This window comes from Pantherophis guttatus, chromosome 2, assembly GCF_059756535.1.
Source record: "Pantherophis guttatus breed Tessera chromosome 2, ASM5975653v1, whole genome shotgun sequence".
Classification (NCBI taxonomy): domain Eukaryota; kingdom Metazoa; phylum Chordata; class Lepidosauria; order Squamata; family Colubridae; genus Pantherophis; species Pantherophis guttatus.
This window is the reverse complement of record NC_142064.1, coordinates 110,520,560-110,536,859: the sequence shown is the minus strand read 5'-3', so window position 1 is coordinate 110,536,859 and position 16,300 is coordinate 110,520,560. Positions and strand designations below refer to the sequence as shown.

Here is a 16,300-nt window from a genome sequence, read left to right as displayed (position 1 = left end):
CCTGTCTCTCCGCATGAGCAGGCTTCTGGTGTGGACCCAGGCCTGGGGGCGGGGGAATTGAAACCCCAGCACACCCATCCTTTTCGCTGCCACCCCATCGCCGCCGGCACTTCTCACGCTACCACTTCTCACTCAGTGGCAGGAGCAGCTGGCGGCAGGCTTCAAGAGGCCTGAAATGCAATGCACTTTTTTGGCCTCCGCACGCCCCATTTTTGGATTTGGAGAGGAAAGGGTTTTTGGGCGGCAGTGCTGCGATCCTCTCCCCGAATCAAAAAAGTGCAGTGCGTTTCAGGCAGCAGATCTGGCAGGAGGAAAGAGAAGGTGAGTCTGCGGAGAAGGAGGAGGAAGGTGTGCAGTTCTGCAATGTGCACCGGAGAACCACGAAGGAAAGCCTTTTCGGGCAGAAGCGCTGCGATCCCCTCCCCGAATCTACCCAAAAAGGCTTTCCTCCTTGGTTCTCCGGTGCACATTGCAGAGCCGTGCACCCTCCTCCTTCTCTGCAGACTCACCTTCTCTTTCCTTCTGGGCCAGGAGCAGAAGCAACCGCCCTCCGCCTGGGTCTCTGAAACAGGGGCAGACAGAGCGGCTAGCCGCCTTGCCTTACACCTCCTGTGCAGTGCCTGAAACTGTGGTGCTCTTGTTTTGCCTGCATACGCCCGGTTTCTGCATTTGGAGAAAAAAGGGTTTTCTCCAAATCAAAAAAGTGCACTGCATTTCAGGTGGCAGATCTGGCCAAGAGGAAAGAGAAAGTGAGTCTGTGGAGAAGGAGAAGGGCACGCGGCCAGCCGTGCGCTCTGTTTTTGGATTTGCTGGACAACGCTTTCCTCTGTGGTTCTCCAGTGCACATTGCAGAACCGCGCGGCTTCCTCCTCCTTTTCCGCAGAAGGCCAGATCCGCCGCCTGAAATGCAGTGCACTTTATTGATTCGGGGAGGGGATCTCAGCACTGCCGCCCGAAAACCCTTTCTTTTCCAAATCCAAAAACCAGCGACTCCTCCTCCTCCTGCCAGCCTCACCATAAAATTTGGGGTTTGCCTTATGGGGGGGGGAGTAAAGTCCTGGTTGGGGAGGAATCCTCTTTGCAGAGGCAGCTCCTCCTCCTCCTCCAGCCAGCCTCACTGTAAATCTCGAGGTTTGCCTTACCGGGGGGGTGGGGGGTGGGAGAAAAAGTCCTGGTTGTGGGGGGGGGGATCCTCTTTGCAGAGGCAACGGCAGCTCCTCCTCCTCCCCCTGCCAGCCTCACCGTAAATCTCGGGGTTTGCCTTACGGGGGGAGAAAGGTCCTGGGGGGGGGGGAAATGTCCATGGTGCCAGTGACTGCAGCCGCACTCTGGAGAAGCCCCGTTGGAGCCGGTCAGGCAATTTCTAGCATGGTCTGCACTGGCGGGGCGCAGGGCTTGCCTACATAACTTTGCCAGCAAAGAGGCAGTGGCAGCAGGCCGTTTATGCCAGCAAAGAGGCAATGGCACCAGCAAACTTATGTGGGCAAGCCCCTCACCCCAGCTCCGTGGGTCTGCAGAGCTGAGCGTCTGGCATCCTGCTTCTCTTGTGCTGGCCACCACCTTGCACATGGCTGATCGGCACTCCAACCGGGCTTTTCAGGAGCGTGGCTGCAGTCACTGGCACCACAGACGTCCCTCCCACCAGGACCTTTCTCCCCCCCCCCCCGGTAAGGCAAACCCTGAGATTTACAGCGAGGCTGGTAGGGGGAGGAGGAGCTGCCACCATCTCTGCAAAGAGCATTCCCCCCTTTCTCCCCTCCACCAAAGGCAAACCTCAAGCAGAGACAGCAGCGCAGGCAAAGAGCGCTTGTTTGCCGGCACAAATGGCCTCCAACGTGGATCCCAGGAAGCAGCTGTCAATGGCATGGCCAGTGTGTATACGTGCTAAGAGAAGCTGCCCAGTGGACATGCGTGTGCCGGGAAATAAACTTCTGGTTTCCGGTGCACGCATGCGCATCAGCCACCTAGTCTTCTGGTTGCATTGGTCGCATTGGTTGATGATATCTGGAGGGCCCGGGACAGAGGTTGTTCCTCTGTCCTGGTTCTATTAGACCTCTCAGCGGCTTTTGATACCATCAACCATGGTATCATTCTGCGTCGATTGGAAGGGTTGGGAGTGGGGGGCACCGTGTTGTGGTGGTTCTCCTCCTTCCTCTCTGACCGTACGCAGTTTGTGTTGGCAGGGGGTCAGAGGTCGACCTTGAGGCGTCTGGTTTGTGGGGTGCCGCAAGGGTCGGTCCTCTCGCCCCTTCTGTTCAACATTTATGTGAAGCCGCTGGGTGAGATCATCGGTGGTTTTGGGGTGAAGTGCCATCAGAAAGCTGATGATACTGAGCTGTACATCTCCACCTCGGACCACCCCAATGATGCCCTTGACGTGATGTCCCGGTGCCTGGAGGCCGTGCGGATCTGGATGGGGAGAAACAAGCTCAGACTCAACCCGTCCAAGACCGAGTGGCTGTGGTTTCCGGTGTCCCGATATAGCCAGCTAGCTCTATCGCTGACTATTGGGGGTGAGATCCTGACCCCCTCAGAGAGGGCTCGCAACTTGGGTGTTCTCCTGGATGCACAGCTGTCTTTAGAAGACCATATGACAGCTGTGGCCAGGGGAGCTTTCTATCAGGTTCGCCTGATTTACCAGTTGTGTCTCTTTCTGGACTGGGACGCCTTGTGCACGGTCACTCATGCCCTCGCCCTGTCCGGACTACTGTAATGCTCTCTACATGGGGCTCCCCTTGAAGAGCACCTGGAAGCTCCAACTGGTCCAGAATGCGCTGCACAGGTAATTATGGGTGCGACACGGCACACCCATGTAACACCTCTCCTGCGTGAGCTGCACTGGCTCCCGGTGGTCTTCCGGGTGCGATTCAAGATGCTGGTTATCACCTTTAAAGCGTTCCATGGCTTAGGACCTGGGTATGTACGAGATCGCCTTCTGCCACCGGTAGCCTCCCACCGGCCAATACGCTCCCACAGAGAGGGACTCCTCAGGGTGCCGTCGGCCAAACAATGCCGACTGGCGACACCCAGGGGGAGAGCCTTCTCTGTGGGGGCACCTGCCCTCTGGAATGACCTGCCCCTGGAGGTTTGTATGATCCCCGATCTTCATACCTTTCACCGTGCCCTTAAGCCTCTGTTGTTCCAACAGGCCAGGCTGGCTTAGAATATGAATTTTAAATTGGGTTGTTTGTCAATTTTTAACTTTGTGGGCCAAATTTAATATATTCGTTTTAAATTGTTTTTAAATTTTGAGAGTTTATGTGTGTTTTAACATGGCTGTACACCGCCCTGAGTCCTTCAGGAGAAGGGCGGTTTGGAATTTAATAAAGTAACCAACTAACTAACTAACTACTTGCGAGCATGCGTGTGGGACAATCAGCTGGCCAGCTGATCTTCTGGTTTCTGGCACAGCCGCATGCATGAAGTCCTGCTGATCGTCACACGCGCATGCGTGCACCAGAAACCCAGAAGAGGAATAGGCACCACTGTGCGAGCCAGGCAATATGGGTCCGTGTGCCAGCTGTGACACGTGTGCCATAGGTTCGCCATCACGGGTCTATACTCTTTGATCTATGAGGCACATATAGGACCTACAATGAGAAAGCCATTAAACAAAAATAAGGCAATAAAATAATAATAATAATAATAATAATAATAATAATAATAATAATAATAATAATAATAATAATAATAATTTTATTTCTATACCGCCCTTCTCCCGAAGGACTCCGGGCGGTGTACAGCCAATTTAAAAACACAAGACACAACAATAATTAAAAATTAAAATAATTAAATAGATTTGGCCGATTTAAAACCCCAAAAATTAAAATACCCCAATTTAAAATTATTATACTGACAGCCCTGCCTGGCGGAACAACAGGGTCTTCAGTGCGCAGCGGAACACCCGGAGGTCGGAGATCTTACGTATTTCCGGGGGCAGTTCATTCCACAGGGTTGGGGCTCCCACAGAGAAGGCCCTCCCCCTGGGTGTCGCCAGCCGACATAACTTGGCTGATGGCACCCTGAGGAGACCCTCTCTGTGGGAACGGACTGGTCGGTGGGAGGCTATTGGTGGCAGAAGACGGTCTCGAAGGTACTCGAAGGAGAAAAAAATCTTGTTCTGGCTCATTTCCAAAAAATGTGGAATGAAGATATAAAGTAAACATCCAAAGGAAGCTTTACCTTTAATTTACAAATTTATTTTATTTTGATAATTTATATACTGTATGGTCCGAACTGGTTCACAGCAGAAAACTAATAGAACTGATAAATATAAAATTGAACACAAATACAAGTAACCTGTGTGATTCTAGGCCGACCATATCTAGAAGTGGTGAAGGCACGTAAACAGGATGGACAAAAGCCAGGAAAAGCTCCCTCAGGGAAAAGAACCAAATTGTTAAGGAAACAAAAGGACAAAAGTTGGGCCTGCCCCTCCCCAAGTCTCACCAACAAAAGAGCTGGGCCTGCATAGATTAGATTAAATTAGATTAACAGAGTTGGAAGGGACCTTGTACGTCATCTAGTCCAATCCCCCGCCCAAGCAGGAGACCCTATACCATTTCTGACAAATGGCAATCCAATCTCTTCCTGAAAGCCTCCAGTGATGAAGCTCCTACAACTTCCGAAGGCAAGCTGTTCCAGAGAGAAAGAGAGTGTAAGGATTGCCTCTCCTTCCAACTTAGATCTCGGATCTCGGAGACAATGCGGTTTGTGGTTTGAGGGGCTCTTGCTTCCTTTGGGGTGGGGATTGCTTCCATGCTCACCCCGCTCGATACTGGTTTCTAGCCATATTGATCTCAGCTTCTTCGGCGGTGACGTACCATTCATGTAGGTGATTCGCTGCACCTCGGGCCACGCAGGCATTGTATAGATCATCACTCAGCCTGTCATTGAAACAGTTCACCAAAATATCTTCTGGCCAGTTCATACGACATGCAAGGTCCCGGAATTCTTCAGTATACTCTGCTACTGGCCGTCGCCCCTGCCTCACCACCTTAATGCAGTCACGTGCTTTGCGATCTGCTAGTGGGTCCTCAAACCGGCGTCGCAGGTTTGAGGACGAAACCTACGGTCGAAATCCCGTAGTTCTGGTTCGTTGGCGTTATGCAGGGTCACCATCCATCTGGCAGCGGCACCCTCTAGGGCTAGGGTCACAACTCGCACTCGGGATCTTTGGGTTTGGAAATCACGCCCGTACTCTTGCATGTAGGTTAGCACATGTGCCACAAAGAATCCTAATTGCTGCGGATTCCCATCAAACTTCACCCCAAGGGAAGGAATTTCTCTTTCCAGTTGTGGGACTCGGGGCTGGTTGGGGATGGGCGCCGGTGAGCGTGCTGCCTGGGGGGGAGGATTTGCTAGGTCTTCTCCTGCTGCTGCTGCGCCATCTGCTCAATAGGCAGGCTCCAGAAGGAGGGTGTCAGGTTTTCAGGCTGTCTTCAAATAAATTGCATCTCAAAGAAAGTATTTTTTGAAACAAACTTCCATTTTATTTAGCATGGCAATTTTTACACTGACTCCATGCAGCCAGCCCTGAGGTGTTGACCCAAAATCCCTCCTCTTCCTTCCCCCACTCCTCTGCATTCATTGGCCATCTTCACAATCATTCACTCCTAATCTACTGCTCCAACTCAAAGAATTTCCCCCCTCCCATCCATCTCCTAGGGGACATTATCTCCAGCTAAAATAAGTAAGTGAAAGGCAACCGTCCCGTTGCAGACACTTGCGTTCTCCTTCTCATGTCAGCACTAGGATAAATGCATCTTGACGTGCATCTTGAGGGTGCCTCCTGTGGCATCATCCGCGACTGCTGCCTTTTCCACACCCTTTGGTTGTTGTCCTGGCTCCCTTCGGATGTTGAGATTTTCCAAAGTTTCCATCACCAATTATGTTATATGCCTCTTCAGATAATCCTCCCTCAGTGGTGCTTTGGTCAGTCCCCCCTGGTCAGCAAGGGCTTCTAGTTCCAGTTTCCACCCCGGTTTTCGGTTGCCACGGCTGAGGGTGACTCCTCTGGTTCTTTCATCCCAGATATCTTTCTTCCCGATGCCAATTGACCAGCAGGGCTTTTCAGGATTCTCCAGGGTTACCTCATCCTCTCCGATGGTGTGTACGAAATAGGCATCCGACTGGGTGATGGTTGATGTCTCCCCCCAGCAATCAGCTTCTCCCAGTTCTCTGCTTCATTCAGACATGGTGTCAGGTTTTCAGGCCGTCTTCAAATAAATTGCGTCTCAACAGTCTTTTTTGAAACAAACTTCCATTTTATTTAACACGGCAACTTTTACACTGATTCTATGCAGCCAGCACTGAGGTGCTGACCCAAAATCCCTCCTCTTCCTTCCCCCACTCCTCTGCATTCATTGGCCATCATCCCAACCATTCACCCCTAATCTACTGCTCCAACTCAAAGAATTTCCCCTCTCCCATCCATCTCCTAGGGGACATTATCTCCAGCTAAAATAAGTAGGTGAAAGGCAACTGTCCCGTTGCAGACACTTGCGTTCTCCTTCTCATGTCAGCACTAGGATAAATGCATCTTGACGTGCTGACACATGGTTTGCAAGGTCCCCTCAGTAAAACGAAGATTGCTTCTCTGGGTTGACCGTTTTGCAGATCTTGCTTTTTGTAAGGATCGCCCCTCCTTCCAACTTAAGAAAGTACGAACTCTTGAAACGTGGTTGTTCAAAAGAGACCTTTTATTAAGCAGAAGTGATAGCCACCCAATTAAAGCAAGATCTGAATACCCTTAGGCAAAACAAGTAGGATTAAAGCAGTAGAGACCCCTCCCTTTAAGTCAGAATGCAGATTTTAACCAATACACAAGTGTGAAGATGCTTTCTTTACTAGTTTCCCTGAGAACCCGAACCACCATGCATTCACACTGTTATCCTTTAAAGTGAAACAACCCACATGGCTATCATAAAAATTCCTCCAGGTAAAGAGGATCTCAGGGCTCTTTGGCGCCAGGATGTAAGTTGTAAAATATCTGTTGACACAGGCAATGCTAGTAAATTGAATCCAAGTCTCCCCCTTTCTTCCAATTGAATGGCAGTATCTGTCAGGTGTGCTTCCTTCAAAGTCCAGGAAAGAATGACCCAAACTCCATTGTTTATAGAGAAAGGTACTTTTACTAGAAAATGAAGTGAACACAACCAAAGGAAAGCAGAACCTAAGGCAATAAGTGCGAAAATTGCATATAGAAAGCATCCCCTCCCACTGTCCACCGTAAATCATCCAATCCAAAGGTCTCCCAGAGGTCAGGTGGAAGCACACGTCTGGCAGTGTCATCAATCAGGAATGCCACGACCGTTGACCCGAAAGCAGCTTCAAAGATACAGTCCGGTGGCTTAACTATCGTTTTCGATTTCTCCAGATTCCTCCAGCACACTTCCCCCCCATGCTACCTAGCTCTCCCCCCCTCCCGTTATTATGGCAGCCAAAGCAGTAAAGGCGGAGGCTGACATTCGGCCCCTCTGCAGAAGAGATGTTATTCCTAAATAGGGAAAGAGAAAACAACACAACACAGAAATTAGGGTTTATCAGGATATTTGGTGTGAAACAACTGAACTTTCTTTGGCGCCCGGACATCACGTTTATTCACCCATTCAGCTTGAGATAATGGGAAAATGCTTCCAGGCCACCAAATACTGCACTTTACCGTGATGCTTCCTAGAATCCAAGATTTCCTTAACTTCAAAATGTTGTTTCTCTTCTATCAGTATGGAGACCGGAGGAGAGTCCTGGTTCGGACACAAAGTGGACATATGTTCCGGTTTCAGTAAGCTAACATGAAACACAGGGTGGATTCGTCTCAATTTTTTTGGCAATTCCAATTCAACTGTGACTGGGTTGATGAGTCTAGTGATTGGGAAAGGGCCCACATACTTTGGTCCGAGCTTTTTTGATTTCTGGGAAATCTGTAAATATTTGGTGGAAAGATAAACCATATCACCCACTTTGTACATATGTGCCGGGCACCTCTTTTTGTCAGCTTGGGCTTTATGTGCTCGGTGTGCATCATCTAAAGCTTTTCGAGTTACTGCCCAACTACCCCGTAGCTGTTCGATCCACTCAATTAAAGAGGGGTTCTGTGGGTTATCCTGTGGTAGCTCTGGGATTGGTACAAACTCTTGGCCAGAGGCCACCTTAAATGGAGTGACACCGGTGCTACTATGTATGGAGTTATTATACGCCACCTCCACAAATGGCAATAAGTCCACCCAGTTGTCTTCCTGGTAATTTATGTAACATCTCAGGTACTGTTCTAACACGGCATTGGTTCTCTCACAAGCCCCATTTGTCTGGGGGTGGTGGGCGGAGCTTAACCCCTATTAACCCCAAAAACTCCTTCCAAAAGTTGGAGGTAAATTGCACACCCCTGTCTGAGATTATACCTTTTGGAGCCCCATGTAATCGATAAACATGTTGAATAAACAATTTTGCAAGGGTTTTAGCTGAAGGGATTTTTGAACAAGGGATGAAATGTACTTGTTTGGAAAACAAATCCGTTACTGCCCAAATGACTGTGCACCCCCCACTCTCTGGCACGTCTACAATCAAATCCATGGATATCTCTTTCCAAGGAGCATTTGGCCTTGCCACACTCTGAAGTAAACCAGGTGGCTTCCCCGGAGGTCTCTTAGCTGAGGCACACACCGGACAGCTAGCTACATATGCCTCTATGTCTTTTTTGAGTGCAGGCCACCAGAATTGTCTTTTAATGAGATGTACAGTTTTAACAAATCCAAAGTGTCCCGCCGTCTTGGCGTCATGAGCGTGCTGCAACACCGTTACTCTTAAACTGGCCGGAACATACAATTTGGCCCCAATCCACGCTAGTCCATCACAGAGTGTACATTCATTCGAGTGGGTTCGAAACCACTCGTCAGTCTTTAGAGCTTCTTGTAGTTTATGAAGCAAATCGCCCGAGAGGGCTGGATCAGCCCTCATCTGTGCTCTGGTAGTTACTGGCGCTGCTAGTTGTGTCACAGGTATGATAGGCCGAACCACTTCCTCCTTGGTACTGTTGAATTGAGGCAATCTGGAAAGTGCATCCGCCATGAAGTTCTTTCCACCAGGAAGGTAGCATAAAGTGAAATTAAAATGGTTGAAGTGTTGAGCCCAGCGAACTTGCTTTGGTGACAGCTTACACGGTGTTTTCAAAGCCTCCAGGTTTTTATGGTCAGTCCAAACTTCAAAAGGATGCTTAGCTCCTTCAAGAAATTGTCTCCACGTTAACAATGCCCATTGCACTGCAAAAGCTTCCTTCTCCCATATGGCCCATCTCCTTTCGGTCTCTGACAATTTGCGGGACGTATAGGCACAGGGTTGTAATTTCCCTTCTGCATTCTTCTGCAGAAGTACTGCTCCTACTGCCACGTCGCTCGTGTCAGCCTGTACTACAAAAGGCTCTTCCATGTCTGGATGTTTGAGGATTGGTTCAGCAGCAAACAAGCGTTTCAACTTTTCGAATGCCGCCTGACAGTCCATAGTCCATTCAAGGGCTCGTGAGGGATTTGGTTTTACTTCACCTTTTGTTTTCAGAAGATTTGTTATTGGCAGCGTGATTTTGGCGAACGAGGGGATAAACTGTCTATAGAAGTTAGCAAATCCGAGGAAACTTTGTAGTTGTTTGCGGGTGCGTGGCGCGGCCCATTCCAATACTGTCCGAACTTTTCCAGGGTCCATCTCTATTCCCTCATGCGATATGCGATATCCAAGATCGTCAATTTTGCTTTGGTGGAACTCGCATTTAGAGAGTTTGGCATATAGTTCAGCAGCCCTGAGTTTTTTCAGGACAGTTCGCACCAATTTCACATGGTCGTCCATGCTCTCAGAGTAGATAACAATGTCATCCAAGTAAACCAGCACCCCCTTATACAGGTGCTCATGCAGTACCTCATTTATCAATTGCATGAACACAGCAGGGGCTTCTTGTAGTTCAAAAGAGAGCACTTGAAACTGGAAACATCCCAGTGGACAGTTAAACGCTGTTTTCCATTCATCCCCCTCCTTAATTCTCACTCTGTAGTATGCCTCTTGTAAGTCCGGTTTGGTGAAAATTTTCCCCTTTCCTAAGAGTGCTAGCACGTCCTTCATGAGCGGCAGGGGGTAAACGTTTTCCACGCAAATAGCGTTGAGATTCCTATAATCAACTACCAAACGAAAGGAGCCATCTTTCTTTTCTCAGAACATTACAGGCGCCACCACCCTTGGTCTGGATAAAACCCCGTTCTAGGTTTTTATCAATGAATTTTCGCAATTCCCCTAGTTCTCGAGGGGTCATGGGGTAGATCTTTGGCTTAGGGAGCTTCACCCCGGGGAGTATTTCAATGGTACAGTCCGTAGCTCTGTGGGGGGGGGGTAACACATCCGAGGCCTTTTCACTAAAAACTTCTCGGAGATCCCAATACTCCTTTGGAATCTTTTCCTCCCCTTCGATGTGGCCTATTGTCACTTCCGCCCTTTCGTGTTCTACTCCGTCCTCCAGGGGGTTTTCTTCCCTCTCTAGTCTCAATTTTCCGTGCGAATGCGCAAAACCCCCGTTTTCCAGTTAACACGTGGGTTCCATCTACGGAGCCAGGGCAGTCCAAGTATGAGGGGTCGTTCCATCCAGGGGCCACAATAAAACTGAGGGTCTCTACGTGATCCCCCAATTGCATTTCAATGGGTTCGGTCACAAAGCTGGCTGGGTCCCCTCCTGCAATCGATCCGTCCAACTGACAGAATGCAATGGGCCTTTTTAACGTTTTTAGCCTCAGGCCCATTTTCTCCATGACTTTCAGGGTGATTATGCACCTGGTGCACCCAGAGTCTAATAGGGCTAACATCTGCGCATGTGCCCCTGTGGACGGCACCCTTATTTCTATGGGGATGAGCATGGGGCCCTCAGTGTGACTCACCAGATCATCAGAGTTGGAGTCCGTCCCGCTGTCGTCCGCGGTGGTCGGAGTTCCCAACTCACCCTGGTTTCGGGGAGCGAACTCAACGACTTCTCCTTTCAGGGCGGTTTCGCGAGCTTTTGCGGGTGCTTTGTCAGCCTTCTTTGGTCCCGAGCCAGTAGATTTTGGCACTGGCTTGGAGAAACATTTGGCGGCCCGATGGCCTTCCTTTCCACATTTGAAGAATGTGAAGGGCTTCGATTTTGGTTTGAATTCTGCTCTCCCCGCGCCCACCTTTGTGCTCCTTTGCGGTAGAAGGGGGATGACGGGTCCCCTGCACGGCCCCCTCGGCCCCCCGTGCTCTACAGTCTTTGTATATGTCTTCATTCAGTCCATCCTTAAAACTCTCCAGTAGGGCTGCTTCTGACCACTCTGTCATGTAGGGTGCCAGTTCGCGAAATTCTTGGGTGTAGTCTGCCACCGATCTCCGGCCCTGCTGGATACTCTTCATTCTGAGTCTCGCTTTCCGCTCAGCTAGGTGGTCTTCAAACAGCCTCCTAAGAGCCCTCATGAACAGGTTGTAATTCCTCAGCAAGGGGGAATTATTATTGTGGAGAACCACCATCCATTCAGCTGCTACTCCCTCTAAGACATTTGTGACGCATCTCACTCGTGCCGCATCTGATAAGTAATCCTCCCCCCAGTCCTGCATGTGGTTCCACACTTGGGTCAAGAAAAGCCCCAAGGTCTTCGGATTCCCATCATATTTTCCAGTTAGGGGGGGAATTTTTGGCTTTTTGCACCTGCAGGGTGGGGCCTGCAAGGTTGGGGGTCCCTGGGCTGCTGCATCCCTCGCTTGAGCTCCAGAAGCCTGAGATGTTTCTTCCCCAGCTTCCTCTTCCTCTCCCCCACAGGCTGTCTCTTCTGGATCCAGTCTGGGGTAGTCTCCTCCCTTCCCCACAGGGAATATATAAGACTCACGTTTTTTCTGGCTTTCCTCGGCATCGCGGAGGAGTTGCATCGCTTGAGCAATCATGAGGCTCTCCTTTTGCTCTTGCAGCCACACTGCCTCTCCCTTACGGGGTCTGGAGCTGGTTACTCCTTGGGGGGTCCTCCCCAGGTCCGGCAACCTTCCTACTCCCCTTGACCATCTAGCTTCCTCTGGCTCCTCTCTCAGCTAAATTTTTTCCATCCATTCCGCAGCTTCCTTCTCTGCTTGAAGTGCAGTTATAGTAGAGCCAGAAGTTCCCATCTGATCTCCTTCACTCTCTTGATCAGACATATTTTGGGTTCAGCCCCCTCGGTGTTTATCTGGGATGGCTGGAGATTAGATTCTGCTTAATGTCAGGTGTGCTTCCTTCAAAGTCCAGAAAAGAATGACTCAAACTCCATTGTTTATAGAGAAAGGTACTTTTACTAGAAAATGAAGTGAACGCAACCAAAGTAGAGCAGAATCTAAGGCAATAAGCGCGAAAATTGCATATAGAAAGCATCCCCTCCCGCTGTCCACCGTAAATCATCCAATCCAAAGGTCTCCCAGGGGTCAAGTGGAAGCACACGTCTGGCAGCGTCATCAATCAGGAATGCCATGACCGTTGACCCGACAGCAGCTTCAAAGATACAGTCCGGTGGCTTAACTATCGCTTTCGATTTCTCCAGATTCCTCCAGCACACTTCCCCCCCATGCTACCTAGCTCTCCCCACTCCCGTTACTATGGCAGCCAAAGCAGTAAAGGTGGAGGCTGACAGTATCACTTTTAGGGATCTGACAGAGAGAGAGAGAGAGAGAAATAGCGAATAGATATACTTTATAATCAGTAAAAACTTGCTGTTATTTTAAATTCTCTGTATCAATATATGATAACAAAAATCTAGCAAACTGACTGCTATTTATTTATAACAAATAAAACACAATAGAGCAGGGGTCTGCAACCTTAAGCACTCAAAGAGCCATTTGGACCCATTTCCCACAAAAAAGAAAACACTGGGAGCCACAAAACCTGGGTGTTCGTGGCCAACTCGATGTCACTCACTTCCACCAGTCACATAACCCCCCCCCAGCCACGCTTACCCAGCTGGTCATTAGGGCAGAGAACCAGTTGTTAAAAAACACCAGAAACCACAAAACCCTTTTGACATATATCTCTCTCCCCTCCCTCCCCCCATTCCCTCTCTCTCTGTATCTCTCTATGTCTCTCTCTCTCTGCATCTCTCTGTCTCTGCCCTGGCCGCTTCTCCATCCCCTGCCATCACCCTTACCTTTTCAGGCCAGGCGAGGAGTGACTGGGAGGGGAGGGCAAGGGGTGGGGCCAGTTAGTGGTGGGATCACCCGACAGGGAGCCACAACAGAGGGCCCAAAGAGCTGCATGTGGCTCCGGAGCCGCAGGTTGCTGACCTCTGGTATAGAGTAAATGAGAAAATTCCAGTGTGTTGGCCCTCAGCCCTAGCTGATTCTGAATGTGCCTCTCTCTATAACAGAACAATGAGAAGGCTCTTCTGTGCAAAATGTAGCTTTCAGGAATACTATATGGGGGAAGCAGTGTCCTCAAGCAGGAGGGGCTTGAGCCACTTGAAGGAATTGATAGGTAACAAATAAAATACCTGAATGATAGGGTCTAGAAGGCAAACAGCTTAGCTAAAAGCAGGTGCTCTGAGCTCCCAATAGGACATTCCAGACAGAACATTTTCAAATCATTATAATTTCACTACTTCTTTCAAGAACTTTATTCCCACACAGATCCATTGCAGCAATCTAATTGGGAGGCTAGCAGCGCATGGGTAACCAGATTGTATCTCATCAAAAAGGAGCACAGTGGGTAAATCATTCACTAACAGGAAAATAAGAAATGGGGACTAAGTATGCAAATAGAGTCAAGTAGAGTGTTTATGAGCTATTGAACTATTTTCTGCAGTTCTTTTTTTTTATATAAATTCCTAAAATGGTATTTCTGACATGATGGGCAATCATGGACGTAGGGAACTATCAGTACCATTATAAAACAAAAGAAAGCATTAGATTAGCCAGTCATATTATTATACAAAACAGAATAGTTACCAAGAGCATTCTGTATTTCAATGGATTTTTCTGGTGTTAGCAGGATCTGCTTGCCATCATAAGGAGAACAGAAATGTACTCCCTCCTCTGTCACCTTGGAGAACTCCACCAGAGATACCATCTGAAAACCACCACTATCCTGCAGAAAAGACACTTTGAAAGAAACTGAGAAGTAAGGAAACTGGTACTGCTAATTGTGTAATGGTAACAAGTATCCCTTCACACATGAGCTGCATTCACTACCAGTCCTATAAGGCGCCCCACATATTTACACATTGTACCAAATCAAAATCAAGCAAATTACACTATGGTTTAGTATAATAAGTTAAACCAGACCCCTACATGCTTCCACTATGGATTTTGTATGCCAATAATATAAAAATGACTGGGTTCCTGCATTTGCTGACCCAGGTTATGTTTTATCAATATTTTTATACAAGTTACAAATGGCTAGATTTGTAATTGCATTAAACAATAAATTGTGGTTTATTTAACTACTACTACTGCAATGCTCTCTACATGGGGCTCCCCTTGGGAGGCTGCAGTTGGTCCAGAATGCGGCCGCACGGGGGATTATGGGAGCGACGGGGCGCTCACATATAACACCTCTCCTGCGCGAGCTGCACTGGCTTCCTGTGGTCTTCTGGTGCGCTTCAAGGTGTTGGTGACCACCTTTAAAGCGCTCCATGGCTTAGGTCCGGGGTATTTGCGAGACTGCCTTCTGCCGCCAATAGCCTCCCACTGACCGGTTTGCTCGCACAGAGAGGGCTTCCTCAGGGTGCCGTCGGCCAGGCAGTGCCGGGTGGCGACCCCCAGGGGGAGAGCCTTCTCTGTGGCAGCACCTGCACTCTGGAATGACCTGCCCCCTGAGATACGCACGATATCAGACCTCTGGACTTTTCGTCGGGCCCTGAAGACACACTTGTTCCATCTAGCTGGGCTGGCTTGATCCCATCCTCTCAGTTTTTTAATCGAATTCGGTTTTAATTGGGTTGTTTTAAATTCGGGCCAAAATTATTTAATTGTTTTTTTAAATGTTTTTAAATTTTATATGCTATGTTTTATTCTGGCTGTACACTGCCCTGAGTCCCGCAGGAGAAGGGCGGTATAGAAATATAATAAAATAAAATAAAGAAAAAATGGTTGTGTTAGGGCAAAAAAAAATATTACAGCATTACGCAGCATTATACAGACCCGGGCAATATGCTAAACAGCATCTCACAATAATCCTTTAACTTTCCAAACAGATTAAAAACATTACAAAGAACCAGTAACATGTCTTGAATGTTGTCAGTACACTAAAGGAACATATATAGATAGTCCTTGATTTAACAACCATTCATTTAGTGACCATTTGAAGTTAAAATGGCAGTAAAAAAAGTGAGCTATGACCAGTTTTACATTTACAACCATTTAATATGATCCCCATAGTCATGTGATTAACATTTGGGCCCTTTACAATTGGCAAGTATTTATGACAGTTGCATGGCCCGAGGTCATGTGATCACCTTTCAACAACCAATTTTTTACATTTTTTGTGGACAGTGTAATGACTGGGTTAACATTTTTCACACAGTGCTCACAGTACTAATATAATTACATATACAGGATGTTTTATTTTACTAAAGACAATAGGAGTGGCTCGGCAGAGCTGCAGGCAACTACAACGGCTCCTATCCAAGCTTAAACTGACTTATTTTATCTTCTAACTGTTTTAAGGTTTCTGTTTTAATTTTTAAATTTTTAATTTTTAAATTTTAAATATTTCTATATTTATATTTTTATATTTCTCAATTTACCTTTAGCTATACCCCGGCTATAGTAGCTGTATTTTTAACAACTTTTAACTACCTGAGCTGGCCTCAGTTTTGGGAGTGTTTTTGCTGCCGCTTTTGTTGCTGCTATCTACGATTTATTGCTTTAGCTTGGAAGCCGAGTACTGCCAAGCTTTGATCTGACTTCTTCTTCTATCTGACAATTATTTTTAACTATCATTTTGTTACTGCATTTATCTTATTATTTTTATCTACTCCCTGCTCCTTGCTCTGCTGGGAGGGTAGGATCCTTGCCTTACTCGTGAGGAGTTTTGTTGTTATTTGCATCAGGGCTTGTTTCCTCTTGATCCCTCTGCCTCTGGACCTGGACTCGTCCCAGAAACTAGATTTTTCACCATATTATATAATGAAGTCAAGGAAAAGGACCAGATCCCTTACTGACTTGGCTCCCCAACCTTCTTTGAAGCAATCTAAGATTGAGGACTTTGCTTTAATTCGACCTCCCTGCCTGGAAACTCTAGCTCCCTTTCATCTGACTGCTGCTGGTCGTCGTGATCTTCCGTTGGTCGAGGATGTCGTCCCCC

The 16,300-nt window shown here is 48.1% G+C and overlaps 1 protein-coding gene across 6 annotated transcripts in view; it reads right to left on the bottom strand.

The window, feature by feature from the left end:
• The window catches only part of QTRT1 (queuine tRNA-ribosyltransferase catalytic subunit 1), a 46,159-nt gene that overhangs the window by 10,153 nt on the left and 19,706 nt on the right, over positions 1-16,300 (bottom strand). For 3 of the 6 annotated variants that reach the window (XR_015732786.1, XM_087888469.1, XM_034437859.3), the window contains exon 3: positions 13,942-14,080. The exons of 1 other annotated variant lie outside the window; for it this stretch is intronic. Coding sequence is in view for 4 of the 5 variants with exons in the window: in XM_087888469.1 (XP_087744595.1) it covers positions 13,942-14,080 (139 nt within the window). In the remaining variant the exon portion in view is untranslated. Of the gene's footprint in view, positions 1-13,941; positions 14,095-16,300 lie in introns of all 6 variants that reach the window. 2 more of the 6 variants (XM_087888470.1, XM_087888471.1) reach the window with 1 other exon arrangement.